Source organism: Amphiura filiformis, chromosome 14 (assembly GCF_039555335.1).
Source record: "Amphiura filiformis chromosome 14, Afil_fr2py, whole genome shotgun sequence".
Classification (NCBI taxonomy): domain Eukaryota; kingdom Metazoa; phylum Echinodermata; class Ophiuroidea; order Amphilepidida; family Amphiuridae; genus Amphiura; species Amphiura filiformis.
The window spans coordinates 47,017,845-47,036,213 of NC_092641.1; the positions used below are offsets into that span (position 1 = coordinate 47,017,845).

Here is an 18,369-nt window from a genome sequence, read left to right on the forward strand (position 1 = left end):
TATAAAGGGTATAAAATAAAAAGGGTGGGTTTGAAATAAGCCTTTGCATCGGGGCCTGAGATTGGAATTCCAGTTTCCTTTCTCACGAAGTAAGGGCTAAGAGTAAAATTGTACAATTGTGTTTGGGAGTGGCCTTCTCTCTTTTCTCTTTTTCCTAGCTATTTTCTTCCATTTCCTGCTTTGTTTATCAAAGCTATCTAGGCCAGCATGCATATATTAGCCTACACTGGCTATCCAGGCTTGTGCATTTGTATGAGCTTGGAACGGTCCATGGTTTTCCATGGATTAGCATGTGTTCCTCACGGACCAACCTGGGTAAACAAACAAACAAAAAGGGTGGGTTTGTATCACCACTGCCAACTATGGACCCCATTTATCAGGGATTGAATGCCTTTGCTTTGTGGATGTCAGAGGAAGGGGCAGTGCACTAACACTGAAGGGAAAAGGAAGAGAGGATGGCAGAAGAAACAATGGTTTGACAACAACAAAGAATGGACAGAAATGAACCTAGTGCAAGCCAAGCATCTAGCTCAGAATAGCTACAATCCAGGAAAAAAATTGTTGGCACGCTTGCACTATACAATGGAAATGTGTGCCCTATCAAAATTGGAGAGGCAAGTGAAACATGCATGCAATATATGTGAAGTACAGACTCCCCCCCTATATTTCACCCTTCCCCACTCCCATCTTTCAATGTTGGAGGGTCTCACAAACCTGTTGACAACATGGCTTGGTCCAACATTGAATTGGGGGAGCGGGGGAAGAGATATACCAAGACAGGCAAAGTGTGCCAACCTTTTTTTCCTGGATTGTAGCTTGGAAGAAGGAGATAAGGAGATGATGGCAGCCAGTCATCAGTAGTGATGGCAGCCAAAGAAGAAGAAAAAGAAGGATGCCTTTCATTGCCCAAAAATGAGGAAGAAATGTCAGAGGAAGTGGCAGTGCACTAACACTGAAGGGAAAAGGAAGAGAGGATGACAGAAGAAACAATGGTTTGACAACAACAAAGAATGGACAGAAATGAACCTAGTGCAAGCCAAGTATCTAGCTCAGAACAGAACAGCTTGGAAGAAGGAGATGCAGCTAGATGGTAGCCAATCATCAGTAGTGATGGCGGCCAAAGAAGAAGAAAGAGAAGGATGCCTTTCACTGTCCAAAAATGCAAAATTGCCATCAAACTTTTCCAGGACATTCTTTTCCAAAAGGTTCAGAATTTGTGTCCGGATCTTTGTGATCAAAAACAGAATGACAACGTTTGATGTAATATGGGCAAAAGAAACAAAACGATTCACAATAATGTTATGTACACATGCACAGAATGGAAAATTTGATGTCAACTTGTCAAAATATTGAAACAAAATGTGTTCCATTTAAAAATGATGGATTGTGCAAAAAGACTTTACATTCAAAAGTGTTATGTATGCTTTTTTTTTTGTAAAATAACATAAGCTATGTGATATGGTATAGATGTTTTTTTACTCTCTTTTCAATTTTAGCCTACTTTTTCATTTCTTTTTTTTTCTGATACGTAAACTCAAAACCTTTCTGTAAAAAAGGCCCAGCACAAATGTTAGGCCACATATAATTAATGTTTAGGTAAACCAACGTTATGCTAAACAAAAACATACACTTGGTTGAAGTTGGTTTCATTAAAGTTTAAGGGGGTACTACACCCCTCGATAAATTTGTGTCTATTTTTGCATTTTTCTCAAAAACTAATAACACGGTGGTAACAAAAGTTATGTATATTATAGGGGCAAGGAATCCAATTACTACACTGGAATTTCAGTGACCCAAGACAAGCGGTTTGTTATTTATGATCAGAAATAAGGTACCGCTAGGATGTACCTCGTTTCCTATCACATATACTGAACCGCATGTCGAGTCACTGAAATTTCAGTGTAATAATTGGATGTCTTGCCCCAATAATATACATAACTTTTGTTACCAGTGTATAATTATTTTTTGAGAAAAATGCAAAAATAATCACAAATTTACCATATGGGTGTAGTACCCCCTTAACTTGAAACAACTTTAATAATAATTATTATGCCTTATCCTTATTAACATCGGTATGGTACCTTACACAAAGCCGACTAACTAGCATGAATATGACACAATAAAACAGCAACAAGCACTGAACAAATCTTTGACCAATAGTCTCTAACCCAGTACATTTGACTGCTCGCTTAGTTCCATCCACGGGGGGGGGGGTCACTCTCACACAAATGTGCTACCCACCCGCGTCCGACCACCTCTGAAATACACCCTTAATGGCGAATTTTCACATAACCAAAATTTGTACCCCTTAATGACGAAACACACACAAAATCTAACCCTAAATGGCGTAACACATGCAAAAACCATACCCGAAATGGCGTCAAATGAGAAATATCTAATTTATACCCTAAGTGGCCGAAACAGGAAAATGAGCTAATTGATACCCAAGGTTTTTTTGGGTATTTTTTAAGTGTGTTTGACATCTTTTTTACTGTGTGATGCAATAATGCAAATTTATTCAAGATGGTGAATTTCTCCAAAAACATGATGAATTTTTCTGAGAAAAATCCCTTTTCTCAAATTTTCTGCAATTTTTCTTTCACTTATCAATCTAATCATTTTTCCATGTGACGGAACACAGTGTATTTTACCCATAGGAAAAATCATTCCGTTACTGTGCGTGTACAGATCACTGACAGTGATGCAAGCAACCAATCAGCATTCAGAAATCATTGACCCAATGACGTCATCGCTGGATTTTCATTGATAAATTTGCTCGACTCTCAGCTTCCGATTTACCGTGACCTTCACTATGTGTGAATTATTACCCACAATGCATAGCTTCTGAAATGATTTGAATACACGATGAGAATGTACGATTTCCATGCTGGAAGTGGTTTCAAACCCCGTCAAAATCTGTCAAGGGAAAGGGATTTTATAAAATATTTTATACCGGCATTTTTAGGAAAATCTTGGAAGACTGGTGAGATTTGATAAAGTTCAGAATCGTTCAAAAACATGAGTTTTAATTGCAAATATTCATTTTTTTTTACAAGTGTATGAATGTCAATGTCTATCTCAGTATCTGTCATTGACATATCGTAGCGTGGAATGTGCTGAAGGTTGTGAAGCAGATCCGTAGCATTGCAAATTTGGCAGATCTTTTGTTTTTTGTGACATCAAAAATCCATCTTTCGCATGGCCGCTGTGTGTGTGACTCGGGTGTGTGGGGGTGTATGTGAATGGGGGTCGGCTATGCATGCATGGATTCTGTTGATACGACCTGCATGCAGAAACACTATAGGCCCTACTGCTGTACCAGTCATATAGGGTGTAAAATATACAACAAAGTCAATGTTTATTCTCAAATACATAAATATGGTGTAAATATAAGCATTTGAATAATTTAACAATAATTTGAACCTGAAAAAAATTGAACATGAAACTCCAAGAGTGATTTTTCAACATATTTGACTGTTGGATAAATCATAGATTTTAAAATATATGGGTGCTGCAGCTTTGGAGCTAAGGCATGCAATAAGGCAACATGGTGAATTATTTTGAAGAAAATGGGTAAATTACACTGTGCGGAAGTGATGCTGACTTTTATAAGGTCTGTTTCTTGCTTTTCTGATTATTTTTAAATTATTTTTCTAGACAAAAAGCCCTAAAGTATTTATATCAGATTTCCATTTACAAATTAAGCGTAGGCCTACTGCTAGCCGTCCAGCGCGTATTATTTTGCACATGGTCCAATGCACACGCAAGCCTTGACGGCGCGTCGCGCACGTATTCGCGATGGTTAATTTGTAAAAGGAAATCTGAATAACAGTGGCGTAGCTGCCGGGGGGGCAATTGCCCCCTTGGCAAAAATTGGCTGTTTGGGCCCCCGCCCCCTAGCGCTATTTGGGCCCCCACCCCCTCCCCTAGCGCAAGGGAAAAAGAGGAAAAGGAGATGGAGGAAAAAAGGGACGAGAGGGAGCGGATGGGGGAAAATGGTACTATATATTATATCAAAAATATGTTGCTTTTTTTTTTTCCTCTTCACTTTTTCAAACCACCTGAAAAAAAATTGGGTCAACCTTTTTGAGGAAGGGCCGTAAAATTTATTGTTTGGTGGATTTGGGCCCCGCCCCATACAGGCTTCCCCCCTGAAAAAATCCCAGCTACGCCACTGCTGAATAATACTTTAGAAAAATGGCTGTTTTCACTTGTTTTCAAAACTTTAGTTTAGTCGTTTTGACATTCTTTTTTACCCCATTTCCCTCCTGCCCTTCTTCCAAATTCAATACATTTTACATTTTAACATTGACTTCAAAGTGTTCGGCAACTGTTTAAACCATGATGCAAAATTAAACCTTGACACAAAAGTAAAAAAATCTAGAAATCCATGAATCAATGCAAATAAGTTGGGTGCAGAATTCTGCAGTTTGTCCCACGTCTACGTAGTAAACAAACCTTCGAAGCCAGCGAAAACTTCTCGGCGTAATGGATGATACCCCAGCGCTGTAACAGCGCGATGGTGGGTATCTTTGATAACTGCTTGCCTTTCCATCGCCATTATGACTGATTATGTGAATTTATGTGAGTTGTTTTGGAGAAGTTTAACTTCGTTTTTGAAGCCCCTATTTCGCAGTGCAGTGAATGAAGTTGAAATGATTGACAGGTGCGGCGCCACGCTACTTAGCAACGCAGTGTTTCTATATATAAAGTTATAATTATTGCTATCAGCAGTAGATAGCAAAAGACCACATCGATTGTTTTTTGAGCCCATAAGCTTATATAGGCCTAGTAAGTTGAAGAAGTTATGGGGCTCAAGTTAAGATTTCGGTTAACTTTTAATCCCGCTTAACGCTAATTTGGCAGATTAATTCGTTTAGCCAAGATATCGTGACATTTTAATTTCGTTCTGGCCGGGCGTTCTGGTGCACCAGAACGAAATTACAACTTGTCTACGGAGCAGTGTAATACACATAATCATGCATAACTCGCAAACGCAAAATCGGATTCAGCTGAAATTTTGGGAATAGGCTTTTTCGTGGATATCTACTGAAAAATGTCATGCTAGGACAACTGGAAAAGGTTTCTGGTCATGACTAGGTAAAATTGAAGAAAACTCACTAGTAATTGCGCCGTGTTTTTTCTGGAACATGAAAGTACATCCAGTGGCGTAACTAGAGTTGGTAGCGACATGGCATGAAACAAACTTGGCGTCCCCTACCCCCCACGGCGAGAATATCTTAAACGGGGGGTGACCGATTTGGCGCCCTGGTATAGCGCCGGGGCACGCTGCCCCCCCTAGTTACGCCACTGATACATCAGACATATCGAATTGAATTCTGAATACGACTCCTTCAAATAATTTTAGTAATTTAAATTTTATGACAAATTATCAAAAATTTATATTTTTTATATTTAACAGTCAACAGTCCTCGAAGTAAACTTTATTATATCAAATGTAGGCCTATTTAAAGTGTATAAAGCCGACGATAATTTAAAAATTTTGCCCGTTGCAGATTTTTTTTCCCCAAAAAGACAATTTTTTTTAAGGTCTTTTTGTTATTATATATTTTTTTAATTTATTTTTTTTCTTTTATTTAATCATTTCTGAATTTATATTTAGTTTAAAAAAGGAAAAGGTTATTCAAAAATAGATAATGAATTGTTTAAAGTGAATCCAGCACCTTTTTGGTGACTGGTAATAAGTTTATGGTATACAAAATGCGCGATACGCCATGCCCTCTGGATCATGTATTTGTAAATTACGGTATTGGTATTAGAATATTTATTTTGTGTCGATATAACAAGGCTACAAATAATGCTAATGCATAATGGTCTTGTCTGACTAAAACGACTAAAATCAACAAGCGCCGCTATGCAGGGCCGGATTTACCATTGGGCCAGATGGGCCCGGGCCCAGGGCTCCCAAAATTTGGGGCCCCCAAACTTGCCCTGTGCATCCGAAAAACACTCATGTCTTGGGCCAAAATATGGTTAAATTGCAAAATTTTGCACGCTTCGCGCGTACTAGCCCTTTATATAGCAATTGTTATGTTCATTTATGGTTAAGGGGTGGGTATGAACGTTTGAACAGTATTTATTGTGGGACATTAGAGCACATCAGACATATCGAATTGCATTCTGAATACGAAGAATGTCCTTCTGATATCAATTAATTTTGATATACTGAAACCTACATCATCTACACCTTTTATGGCAAATCATTAAAAATTTATATTTTTTTATATTTATCAGTACTCGAAGTAAACTTTATAAATCTGATGATTTATAATTAAAGTGTATGTAGGTGGGATGAAAAGCCGACGATCAATGGAAAATTTTGACCTTCCGTATTGAAGATATGGATTTTTTTCCCAAAGCACCAACAAAAATTAGGTCTTTTTGATAAAAAAATCCATATCTTCAATATGAAAGGTCAAAATTTTCAATTGATCGTCGGCTTTTTCTCCCAGCTACATACTCTTTAAGAATATGTCATTAGATTTATAAAATTTACTTCGAGGACTGTTATATATATCAAAAATGTGAAAAATATCATATTTTAATAATTTGTCATAAAATTTGTATTATATCGTGAATTTCAAAAATGAAAATTATTTGATATCAAAAGACATTCTTCGTATTCAGAATGCAATTCGATATGTCTGATGTGCTCTCATGTCCTACAAAAAATACTGTCGAAACGGTCAAAACGCTCATTCCAGATCCCTTAAAATAGTCTGAAATTGATTTTTTTGGCGCGTTTCACCCGCATATTATTGTAAACTCTGAACAATTATGCTTGTCTTCATCTAAATTCAATTTAATGCTTTCGCCGCCATTAGTATACGTAAACCAAAACTTGGCCACTTGAGTGCACAATCTGCACATGCCTTCCTCACGGTGACTTTGGAGGCCTCCAAATTCTGGCCTGGCCCAGGAGGGCCCCCCAAAAGGTAAATCCGGCCCTGCCGCCAAGCGCTATGAGTTAGCGATCTTTATTTTACATAGCCTAATTATGCAAAAAAGGTTGCTAAACCTGAGTTCATAAATTCAGCTAACTATTTCCATGGCTAAAGTCATTGAGCTGTATAGCTTTGGGAAGCTTTATTTTTATTGCCATATCACGTTTTTGTACACTTGAATTTTCAAGCTATAGTTCCGCCATAATAATACTATCAATTGAAAACTTTCACCGCGCTAAACATGCCCTTTCTGCACTATGATTTTGTATAATGGCTAGCATCTACCCACTATTAATCAGTTGACTTGAAGTCCCAGGTCTGTCCGTTTTGCTTGCCCGTTCTATTGTTACTCTCGCTATTTTTAGACAGAAGTTATTAAAAATAGATTCACAACTGACAAAAACACAATTTTTGGCATTTGGTACCATTCACACAATGGTATAACTATTCAACCAAATACAAGGCCAGCTACTAAAAATATCAGCTAAAGACAAACTTATCATGATTTCTCGTAGGCTATTTAATTTAATTAAAACAATCTTCGTTTTGATAAATGATTTTAAATAATGCTAGTTACCAACATGTGAGGATGTTTCATTACCTTTGTACACATCAAAACATTTCAAGTTCAATGGGTTTCTATGGTCATTGACCTATTTTGATGCGAAATCTAGGTCATGAAACATCCTATACCTACATATTGCTAACTAGCACTGTTTAAGATCATTATAACTTACCAAGATGGGTGATGACTCATCTGAAATATGACAATAGGTCAACTGACTTACTTGTTTATGTGACTCATTTGTAGTAAGTGCAAGTGAGTCAAGATCGAATCAAGATGAGTAATTTGACTCACTTGCGCTTGTTGTGGGTCATTCCAATCACGAACGTAAACGGGTCAACTGACTTAATTCCGTATAGTTGCTGGGTCAGTTTCACGTATGGTGAGTAAATTCACCTATGCATACTTTACATGAGTCTGTTGACCCAGTTTAAAAACGTAATGAGTCATTTCCGAGATGAGTAATTTGGCTTACTTGCGCTTGTTGTGGGTCATTCCAATCACTAACATAAATTTGGGCAATTATGGGCCACAATAGTGGATTTTTGGTGATTATTTATTCTGACTGGGGAAGCAAACGAGGAGGCAAAGAAAAACGCACCCAAATTCAGATTCACGCAAACAATGCAAACCCTGGACCATGGTTATTCATGTTTAACGCTCTAGTAACCAGACTCCGCCCCAAATTTGCCGATTCGTAGAAATGTTCCAATTTTAGCATCAGCAGCCTGACCTAGAGTGCTGCATGAATAAATTTCTTTACAAATTAAGCTAAATGAGAAAAGTCAAATCCAAGTCAAGCCTGCAATGTATAAATATATCATTTATATAATAGTAGTCAGACTATGAACTACAAAAAATGGTCTGCTGAGTATAGCTAGACGGCATAATTCAATGTCTATTTCGGATTCTTCTATAGAAAATGACGCTTGAACTTGATGATACTTTGTGCAAAATATGTATATATTATTATTTTGCTCGCATTTGACTCGTTGGATTTGCATATTTATTTGAACACTTCAAAATAGAACTTCCAGATAATGACGCCTGAACTTGATACTTGGTGCAAAATATGCATTTTGCTCGCAATTGACTCGTTGGTTTTGCATAGTTATTTGAACACTTCAGGGAAAATTCAACTTCAAAACTGTCATAAGTTCATGTGCAACACGGATACGCTGAAGATAATGACGCCTGCACTTGATACTACATGTACGGTGAAAAAAATATATATCACGATATTTTTGTTGATAATTATTTGAAGACTTTATTGAGAACATGGAACTTCAAACCCGTCATAACACGGACTCGCTGAGTAAAGACCGACTTCAGATATTAACAGGTAAGGGCGCCATTTTACCTGAGGATTTCGTGATAGCATCCTCTTTTTATGACCTTTGTCAGTAGATGTCCACGAAAAAAGCTTATTCCCAAAATTTCAGTTGATTCCGATTTTGCGTTCGCGAGTTATGCATGATATTAAATGTGTACCGGTATTGCACTGCTCCATAGGCAACTGTTGTAATTTCGTTCTGGTATAGGCTACCAGAACGAAATTCAAATTTGACGATATTTTTGCTAAACGAATTAATCTGCAAGACATTTTTGGTACATAAACATTATGTAGCCAGAGGTATCCAGTGGTATAAAATCTCAACTTTTTTTGAGAAAAGTGGGGGGATGAGGCTGTGGATCACGAAATGCCCTTTTAAGGGGTACTACACCCTGCACAATTTTGGGCCTATTTTTGCATTTTCTTAAAATTATAGCATATTGGGGAAAAGTAAGATATGTATATTATAGGGGCAAGGACTACAACTAATGCACAGGAAATTTAATTTCAGCACGGACAACAGTTATGGAGTTACAGTCAAAAATGAGGGAAAACCAATATTTGATCAATAAATCAATAACTACTTAATTGCTTTGAGTTTCTTAATTTTCAGTAGTCCTTGCCCCTATAATATACATATCTTACTTGTCACCAATGTGCTATAATTTTTGAGAAAAATGCAAAAATAGGCCCAAAATTGTGCAGGGGTGTAGTACCCCCTTAAGTGGTATCATATCAAAATTAATTTAATCAATTTTTGTAATCATGCTGCTGATCAATATTGTGCCAATATTCGAATTGCTAAGAGTATTATTAACAAGAATATTAGCTACTGAGAGTAATGAAATTTAGCGCTTTTCATGATTTTATCACGCGTGCAAAACTGCGACTTTATTTTTGGTGGCGTCTCCCCAGCCCATACCATGCACTGGTAATAAAAGATGAGGTAATTTGACCGAAAACTGTGTGAAAACAATTATTTTTAATTAAATGATCAAAAATCAAAAGATGCTTTATCATGCCTAACTCGTGTGTTCAAACTGATCAGATATGTATGAACAGGAAGCTAACATCTGCAGTGAAATTATAAGAGGGTTACTTGAACCAGTTTGCCTATATAAACACAATGTTTCGGTTTTGGATTTTAAAATTTGTTTATAGTTTGTATGTTTAGGATTTCTGCAACACTGCAAAAACTGTGTCTAGAGATTGGACACTTTTTTGTACTCGATTTGTAGGCCTAAACATGTGTAAAATCTAAACACCAATGTCAAACTTCAAAACATCAAGTGTTTAATATCTGAACACAAGGCATCAAACATGTTTAGCTTTTAAATATGTTTAAAAAATCGAGGACACGGTGGTGTCTATAATCTCTAGACACTGTTTTTGAAGTGAAGTGAACACTTGTTAAACACTTCTAGGCGTTTAATGCATTTGCACAGTAAACACATAAATATACAAGTGTATAAGCACATGGGGACATTTAGATTCTATACACATTTAACATGTTTAACAAATTCTTTAGAAAGTAAACACATAAGACTATGTATGCACGTCTTTACTTTCTAATAGGCCCTTACATATTTTCTAAACAATTATTAGAAAGTGTAAACATGTTTAGATGTTTAAATATTTAGAATATACCATGTGTGTTTTTATGTTTTTATGTGTTTACTTTGGTGTTTAAGTGTTTAGCCCAGTGAAACTGTCACGACTATACATTATCTATACCCAATACCATTGACTTATTCAAATTTGAGCTTTGTTGTATGCGTCGTATCAACAGGACATGCAGTTAGTCAACGCTCACGCATAATGATTGGTCATCGCGTGCCCGGGGGGGGGGTCTTCGAAAAAAAATTACGGGGATGTGCCACGCAGACTTTCCGATGCTGACTTTCTCTATTATGCCACCCATCAGTATACCAATTTTTCACAAAAAACACCCAAAAAGCACCCAAATTTGACATAATTGGGCGCTTTTAGGGGCATTTTTTTTTGTCTCCACTGAAAACCCACCCATCGATATACCAAAATTGCTGAAAAGGTACCCCAAAACCGTGGCACATCCCCGAGAAAATGGAGATAAACAAAGAAAAAAAAGGAGATAGTTACGGCGATGGACATAAACAAATTTACTCTGTTCACGTCGTGTTGGGAATATTCATGACCCCCTATCCAAAGAATATAACATTAACAGCAAAGTCAGATCGCCGCTTAAGATTCTGTCGAACTTGTTATGTTTAATTCCACTTGAAACTTGCTAAAAATTGCCCAATTTTGAGAACACATCAAAAAATCATCAAAATAATCACTGATATGAGGTGTTTTTCAACAAAAGCAGTTTTTGGCGGGATGCTCATCCTACCCAAGCATCCCGCCCAAAACTGCTTTTGTTGCAAACCTCCATACAGCCTGTCTCAAAAAAAATTGTGCAAGTGAAAAGCGCCCTCTTTGGCAATTAGAAAATACCGTTGTGACATAATGCTTACATCAACGTTAAGGGCACAGTCTTAGCTCTCAAATACTGTTTGGTCTGTTCAATTTGCTCTTTTTAATCTCGAGATATGTTTAGTTAACAATTAAAGGGTAAAATCACAATTGTGCCACTTTTACTAGGGAATAGGGCTGGTACATGTAAATCAATGATAGCTGATGTTAATGCGTCCAATGCACTCCCCCTTCGCATTAGACGCATCAACACCAGCGCGTGTGCATTATTTTGTCTAATTTCATTAATTTGTCTAATTTCATGAACTTGTCAAAGTTCATTAACCTATAAGTGTGCAATATTTGTTTGTCTTTTAACATGTCTTGAATGACAAATGAGAACAGTATGCCATGGTAAAATCATTGACATGCAGATGTATTAAATTTTACAGCAGAATGTGAAATATTTATTTATCGTTTAATTGGTCGTAAGTGGAAAAAGAGAACCATTATACCTTTATCATGATAAAACATTAAAAACAATTATGTATTGTTGTGTAATTGATGCATTCTTTTTTTTTGACGAAGGAACTCTTGATAAACTTGATGCTATCATTGATTTACATGTACAGCCCTCTTCCCTAGTAAAAGTGGCACAATTGTGATTTTACCCTTTCGTTGTTAAGCAAGCATATCTCAAGATTAAAACAAGCAAATTGAACAGACTGAACGGTATTTGAGAGCTAAGTCTATGCCCTTGACGCTGATGTAAGTATTATGTCACAACGGTATTTTCTAATGGTCACAGAGGGCGCTTTTCACTTGCACAATTTTTTTTGAGACAGGCTGTATATCAGTAATTGTTTTGATGATTTTTTGATGTGTTCTCAAAAATGGGCAAGTGGATGTAAGGGGTTTTGAAACAAAGCTCTTCATATTATATTTTTTTAGGATGAATAGGCCTACATATTTGAATGACTTCATATATTTTGAATGACTTCATAAAACTCATAAAATATGAAGCTCGTCAATCTATTTTCATATTATAGTTCTTTGGTACGATATGGCACGACTGGGACATCCCAGCTGTTGTATTGCAATTTATATAGATTTTCTTGGTATTTTAAGTGCTTTGTAATTTAAGATTAAGGCAATTTTATATTTTTCAATATTTTGTATATTTTTTATAACTTTGTATCTCTGTTGTATTTTAACATGTAAAGAGGGCCCCAGTGGAATCGAAAGCAGTGCTTTGTTCACTGATCTGGGCTACCCTCTATAAAGATGCCGTTAATAAAATAAAAATAAAAAAAGTATTTAAAAAATATATTTTAAGTATTAAAATACTATATACTCAGGGGCGTAGCAAGAGCCCCGGGGGCCCATGGACAAGAATCAATGCGGGGCCCTTTTAGCAAGCCGGATTTTCCATTGGGCCTGAGCGTCCCCCCTCCACCCTGTGCATGTTCTTCTTAGATCGATAACAGCATGTTTGGATCAAAATATGGCAAAATTGCAAAAGTTTTAGTGCTTCGCGCATATCATACTAGCCAATCACATAAGCTCACATAGTAAAATTCACCTTCATTTTGGGCTAAAATGGTCTGAAATTAAACATTTATTTCGCGCGCAAATGTCCTAGTAAGATAGGAACAAAATATGCTTATCGTCCTCTATGAATGCTTCTGCCACCACTGTCGATCTTATAGTAGGGCCCCAATCTGTAAACCAAACTTTGCCTCTTGAGTGCACACACCTTCCTCACGGTGAGTTTGGGGCCTCCAAATTTTGCATAGCCCGGGTAACTTAGGCCCTGCTTTTTAGCATCTCCTTTAAATCATCGCTTATTTCATTTTCTTTTTTGCTTGGGGCCCCTGAACCCTCGGGGCCCATGGACTTCGTCCACCCTGTCCCCCCGCTTGCTACGCGCCTGTATATACTACAGTGGCTCTGAACATCATGATGCTCAATGTATTAGCCCGTGGGTTCTTCTTGTTGAAGGTGTACGGGGTGTGCCACGATTTTGATGTAGGCCTACCTAATTTCGCCCATACTTTTGGGCAAAGAAACCTTCAAAAACACACAATTTAGGCAAATTCGGATGAATTTCGGTTCCTTTTACAGCAAAAAGTAAAGGCCCTAGGGCTATTGAGAAAGTCAGCATCCGAAAGTTTAATTCCGTGTCACATCCTCGTACAAAGGCCCGGACAGAAAAAAAACACAAAAAATTGCCATGCAGATATCATTTTAAACTCCTTCAAATAATATTTTCTCAGTACAGCCAATTCTTAGTTCAAAGGTTCTGTCCAAAAAGGTTCTTCCGAAGTTCCAAGCTAAATTTTCAGGCGATATAATGAAATACTGAAAGTCTGCAATAAAAAATTATGGAGGCATATCAATTTTTAAAGGACAATGACTAAATTCGAAACACTGAACTATTTTTACGCATTTATAGCTTTTTGTGTGAGTTACGTGCAATAAACACTGCGCTATGGACCTGTTAGTAATACAGACTTGGTCAGTTGTCGTTTAGAAAAGATTCATGCATGATAAATTTTCGTAATTTACCAAAAGTTTTACCAGCAATAATGGTGACAAAAATCCTTTTGTATTTTATGATTTATGAAGATTGCGTTTATGCAAAATCTTTGAATTTCGTTTCCCAATTATGTTTTTGCAATCGGCAACTGTACATATAGCCTATATACAGGGTGTATCAAAATGATTGGTACCGACATAAATATCCAGTGAGCAAGGCCACAACTGCCACATCAAAATGCAGCATAGTATCCACCATTATTTAGTAGATTTATGTAACAAAAGGTCATTAAACAATAATAATAATCATTTGAAGATGATCTAATGTTGGATTTAGAAGAAGCTTGCGTTTCATTAGACAACAAATTAGCTGATGTGTACCAATCATTTTGATACACCCTGTATCGCTAGAAAGTGACAAAACTACTTTTCACAAAGAATTCACCTTAAGGCGAATCGGAGGAGAGCATGACCTATAGCGATGTGTACTCAAATTGAGACAAATAAAGCTGTCAAGGCTATCTTTCTATTTTCTATCTTTTGTTTGCTCCACAGAAGGACGATACATGGATCCAAGTATTTCTGCACCAATCCCGAAGCGGCCAAATCCATACTTCAACGCACAACAACAAAATTCTAACGACGCATCGATGTCGCTATTTGCGAAGCTTAGACCCACTGGAGGAATGAAATACTACGTCGGCACTCACCCACCAGACACGGTTATGAATATGAATACACCCTGCAACAGTGAAGGCAACAAACGATCTCCTGTCACCATCTTTGGTCAAGTTGGTCAGCAAGAGCCATCTATGACAAGATATAGACTGGACAGAGAAGACACTATTGTTTGTCATTCTGCTGGATGTAGTTCTCCGGAAGCAAGCTCTGAATCTGGTCTTTCCGATAATGCGTCGTCGCCATCTGGTGAGAGCGACATTCCTAGGCCGTATTATCCCACGACGATTGTTAGACCAAAACCGGTTCTTGGTTTGCGTACGCCACTACATCATAAACTGGCGTCCACCAGTGTACAAAATCGAGAAATCGCCCATGCCGATCTTTTGCAAAGATCACTATCAATCTTTAACCGTACGCAAGATCAACTTCACCTAGGCTCATCTCACAACACAGGCGATAATATGCGGTATGAGCGGTATGAGTTAGACAATGAAAGGAGCAACCAACCTCTAAACCTGACCATACGTGGCAGGGAAGATACAAATCAAAACATCGATGACAATGTGAATGGACTACTGAAACACCAACAATCCAATGAACCAAATTTACCCACTGAAATCCACAGTTGTGCTTCAAGAACACAGACTGAAGTTACTAAGACAATCATAAAAACAAGAATTCGTACGAAGAAAGTTCAAGCAAAATCTCACACGTGTCCATATTGCTCGAAAACATTCCCACTACCCTGGAAACTGAAGATTCATATGCGCGTTCATACGGGTGAAAAACCCTTCCAATGTCATATCTGCGGTAAGCGTTTCTCCGTAAGATGTAACCTACGGGATCATATTCAACTCCACACCGGGGAGCGCCCGTGGAAATGCTCCCAGTGTTCCGCTAAATTCTCCTGGCCAAGTCAGCTAAAAGCACACGTGCGAGTGCATTCAGGCGAGAAACCGTATCAATGCCAATATTGCCCAATGGTATTCGCGTGGAGTAGTTCACGTACGCACCACGAGAGAGTCCATAGAGGGGAGAGAAAATACCAGTGCTCTAAATGTCCCATGAAATTCCAGAGAAAAACGGCATTGGTCAACCATTCGCGAACCCATTCGGATATGAAACCGTTTCATTGCTCATTTTGTTCACGGTCGTTCTCGCACAAGACGTCTTTGATTCAGCACGAGAGACTACATACCGGGGAAACACCGTACGAATGTAAACATTGTAATGATAGATTCCAAAGTATGAGAACTTTTCTGAAGCATACCACTATGGCTCACGATCCCCACTATCCATTCGTATGTAAATTGTGTCTGATCAACTTTAAAAACGATTACGACTTCGCTGAGCATAATCGTATATTACATTCAAATCATAAAGAAGTGGAACACGAAGTTCGAGACAAAGATGTCAATGTTGACGCCAATGAAGAGGGTCACGATGACAAAGAGTCAATTGACAATGAAACTGACGGAGCTCGCCAAGAATTAGTCGTCTTCGAGCACCATCACGACTTCGCTGAGCACAATCGTATATTGCATTCAAATCATAAAGTGGAACACAAAGTTGGAGACAAAGAATATGTCACCGCTGATGACAATGATGAAGACAGTCACGATGGCACAATTGACAATGAAACTGACAGAGCCCACCAAGAAGGAGTCGTCTTCAAGCACCATCTTCGAAAGTCAGATGATTCCAATACAACCAAATCATTACTGAATTACAAAGAATGTACTGATAATGAAGACGCAGCTGATCAAGTTTTCCAAGAAGAGCACCAACATCAAGAGGCAAAGGGTGACTCTGATACCAACGACACTGAAGGATTCATTAATGCAGACGAATCAATTGACAATGGAGGAACAACTGATCAAGTATATCATGAACATGATGAAGATCAACATCTTCGGGATGAAGATGGTGATCCTAATACTAATGAAACTGAAGCCTTCATTGGTGAAGACGAATCCATTGACAATGTGTCTGACATTCCATTCCTAAACAAAGTTCGTTCAGAGTCAGCTGATAACTGCAATAATGACCTTGATTCTCAAAACATGTCTAAAGCTTCAATAACAATTGATCACGAACAATGCGGTAAGGTGGTTGACAACTCTTCAGCAGCTGGAATCTCTCAGGAACGACTTGGCGATCAAATGCAATACCGTTTTGTAATGCCGGACGCAATTAAGAGGGAAGCAATGACAAACACTGTTGATGACGACATTCAGAATGAATCCCAAAAGGGCGCAAAATTGAAGCCTATTCTATTGGATTTCTCAACAAGTAACACACCACCTATTGGTGATTTGGCATCTTCTGAAAATGCCGATGACGTTTCGCAGTCACCAAAATCGGCATTTTCATCTCCGAAAAAGTCATGTTTCTTTAACAAGGGCCTCAATAATTCACGGCTGCCGAAACATGTGTCTGCGTTAGATTTACGCAAATTGCCGACTGTGCAAGACGTATCATGTTCAGTACATACAGATAGACAAGAACCACTAGATTACACCAGAAATAGCCGGCTAGTTGAGGAACTCGCTTGTCATGCATTTCAGCAGAGAAAAGGTCACAATAACTATGACGTGTCTGAAAGACCGTGTCCAGAGATTGTTGAAACGGGCGTCATTGATGGCAACATTCCTCGGCTTTCTGGAGAAAATCATTCACATTCAGCATATTCGGAAAAGCTAACATTACCGTTACATTTGGCAAATCAGGATTCTCTTAATCAGGAATGTCCCAATACGGCCAAAGATACGAGTATATTGCGAGCACTTCTTCAAAGACCGTGTACAGTAGACAGTACAACAGTTTATCAACGACGAACAGAGGATTTTGACTACAGTACGAAACTACAGGACATCTTAAAGCGGTCCACTCCAATTCATGTGCCAAAGTTGCGTAAGTGTCCCTCGCTGGCCTATGACGGATTAAATGCTGAACATAATCCACGGTATCGAATGTGGGACATGAACACATACAGGTGCCTTAATGGAAGCGATGTGGTCGTGGCGGAGAAAGAAGGCTATGAACGCGAATATCAGAGGCCAAAGTTTGTAGAGACTCGTAAGGCTTCCCATATACCTCCTAGTTGTAAGGGCAAGGTGAGAGATTACTTGGATGACCAAACCTCAGATCGCATTTCTTGTCCTGTTTGTTCTGAAATATTCTCGAGTTCCTCTGTTTTTAACGCCCATTATTTAACGTGCCACGGTCTGTCAGAAAGTCTTATCGATATTCCCAAATTCCCAAAATACATTGCTCCATAATGAGACGATTGTTATTAATGAAGTCCTTCAATGAATACTGTGTCATGATATCCGTAATGTGCACACATCAGCATGGTCAGTGGCGTAAACAGAGAGCATGGACAGGAAGGAAGAGGGATTCTCCCTCTCAATGTTGACCTTCCCTCAGGGCTGTCAACTTTTTGGAATTGCTTGGCGTGAGACAGAGGCGTACCGGGATTTGCCGACTCCAATGTTCATTTTGTACCATGAATATTTGAGCCACGGCGCTCGGGAATGTGAAAAATGGGGGGGGGGTAGGAGCAACAAATAATTCATGACGATGCGTGAGATTTTACTCATTCTCCAGCTTTTTGCGTGAGATTTACTACCTAGGCGTGAGATTATACTACCTTGGCGTGAGACCATGAGAAAGTGACCCAATGCGTGAGACTCACGGCCAATGCGTGAGAGTTGACAGCCCTGCCTTCCCTCGTCCTGCTATGCCGACGTTTCGAAAGGGGACCAGACTTCAGAGTTTATGATTAGAGCTGCAGCTGGTCTCTACATGTTGTATAATGAGAGCTGGTCTCTACTTTTATCCCTTGAAAAAGA

The 18,369-nt window shown here is 38.4% G+C and overlaps 2 protein-coding genes across 2 annotated transcripts in view; one reads left to right on the forward strand and one right to left on the reverse strand.

Moving 5' to 3' along the window:
* Positions 1-4,640, reverse strand: part of LOC140170204 (uncharacterized) — a 66,956-nt gene extending 62,316 nt beyond the window's left edge. Inside the window, 1 exon segment of the mRNA XM_072193540.1 lies at positions 4,459-4,640. Coding sequence (XP_072049641.1) covers positions 4,459-4,561 — 103 coding nt within the window. The 5' untranslated portion in view covers positions 4,562-4,640.
* Positions 4,641-8,387: 3,747 nt separating this feature from the next.
* Positions 8,388-17,796, forward strand: LOC140169459 (uncharacterized). Its single transcript, XM_072192720.1, has 2 exons — positions 8,388-8,872; positions 14,390-17,796. Exons 1-2 carry the CDS (start codon positions 8,809-8,811, stop codon positions 17,794-17,796), a joined length of 3,471 nt encoding a protein of 1,156 aa, XP_072048821.1. The 5' UTR covers positions 8,388-8,808.
* Positions 17,797-18,369: the final 573 nt, after the last annotated feature.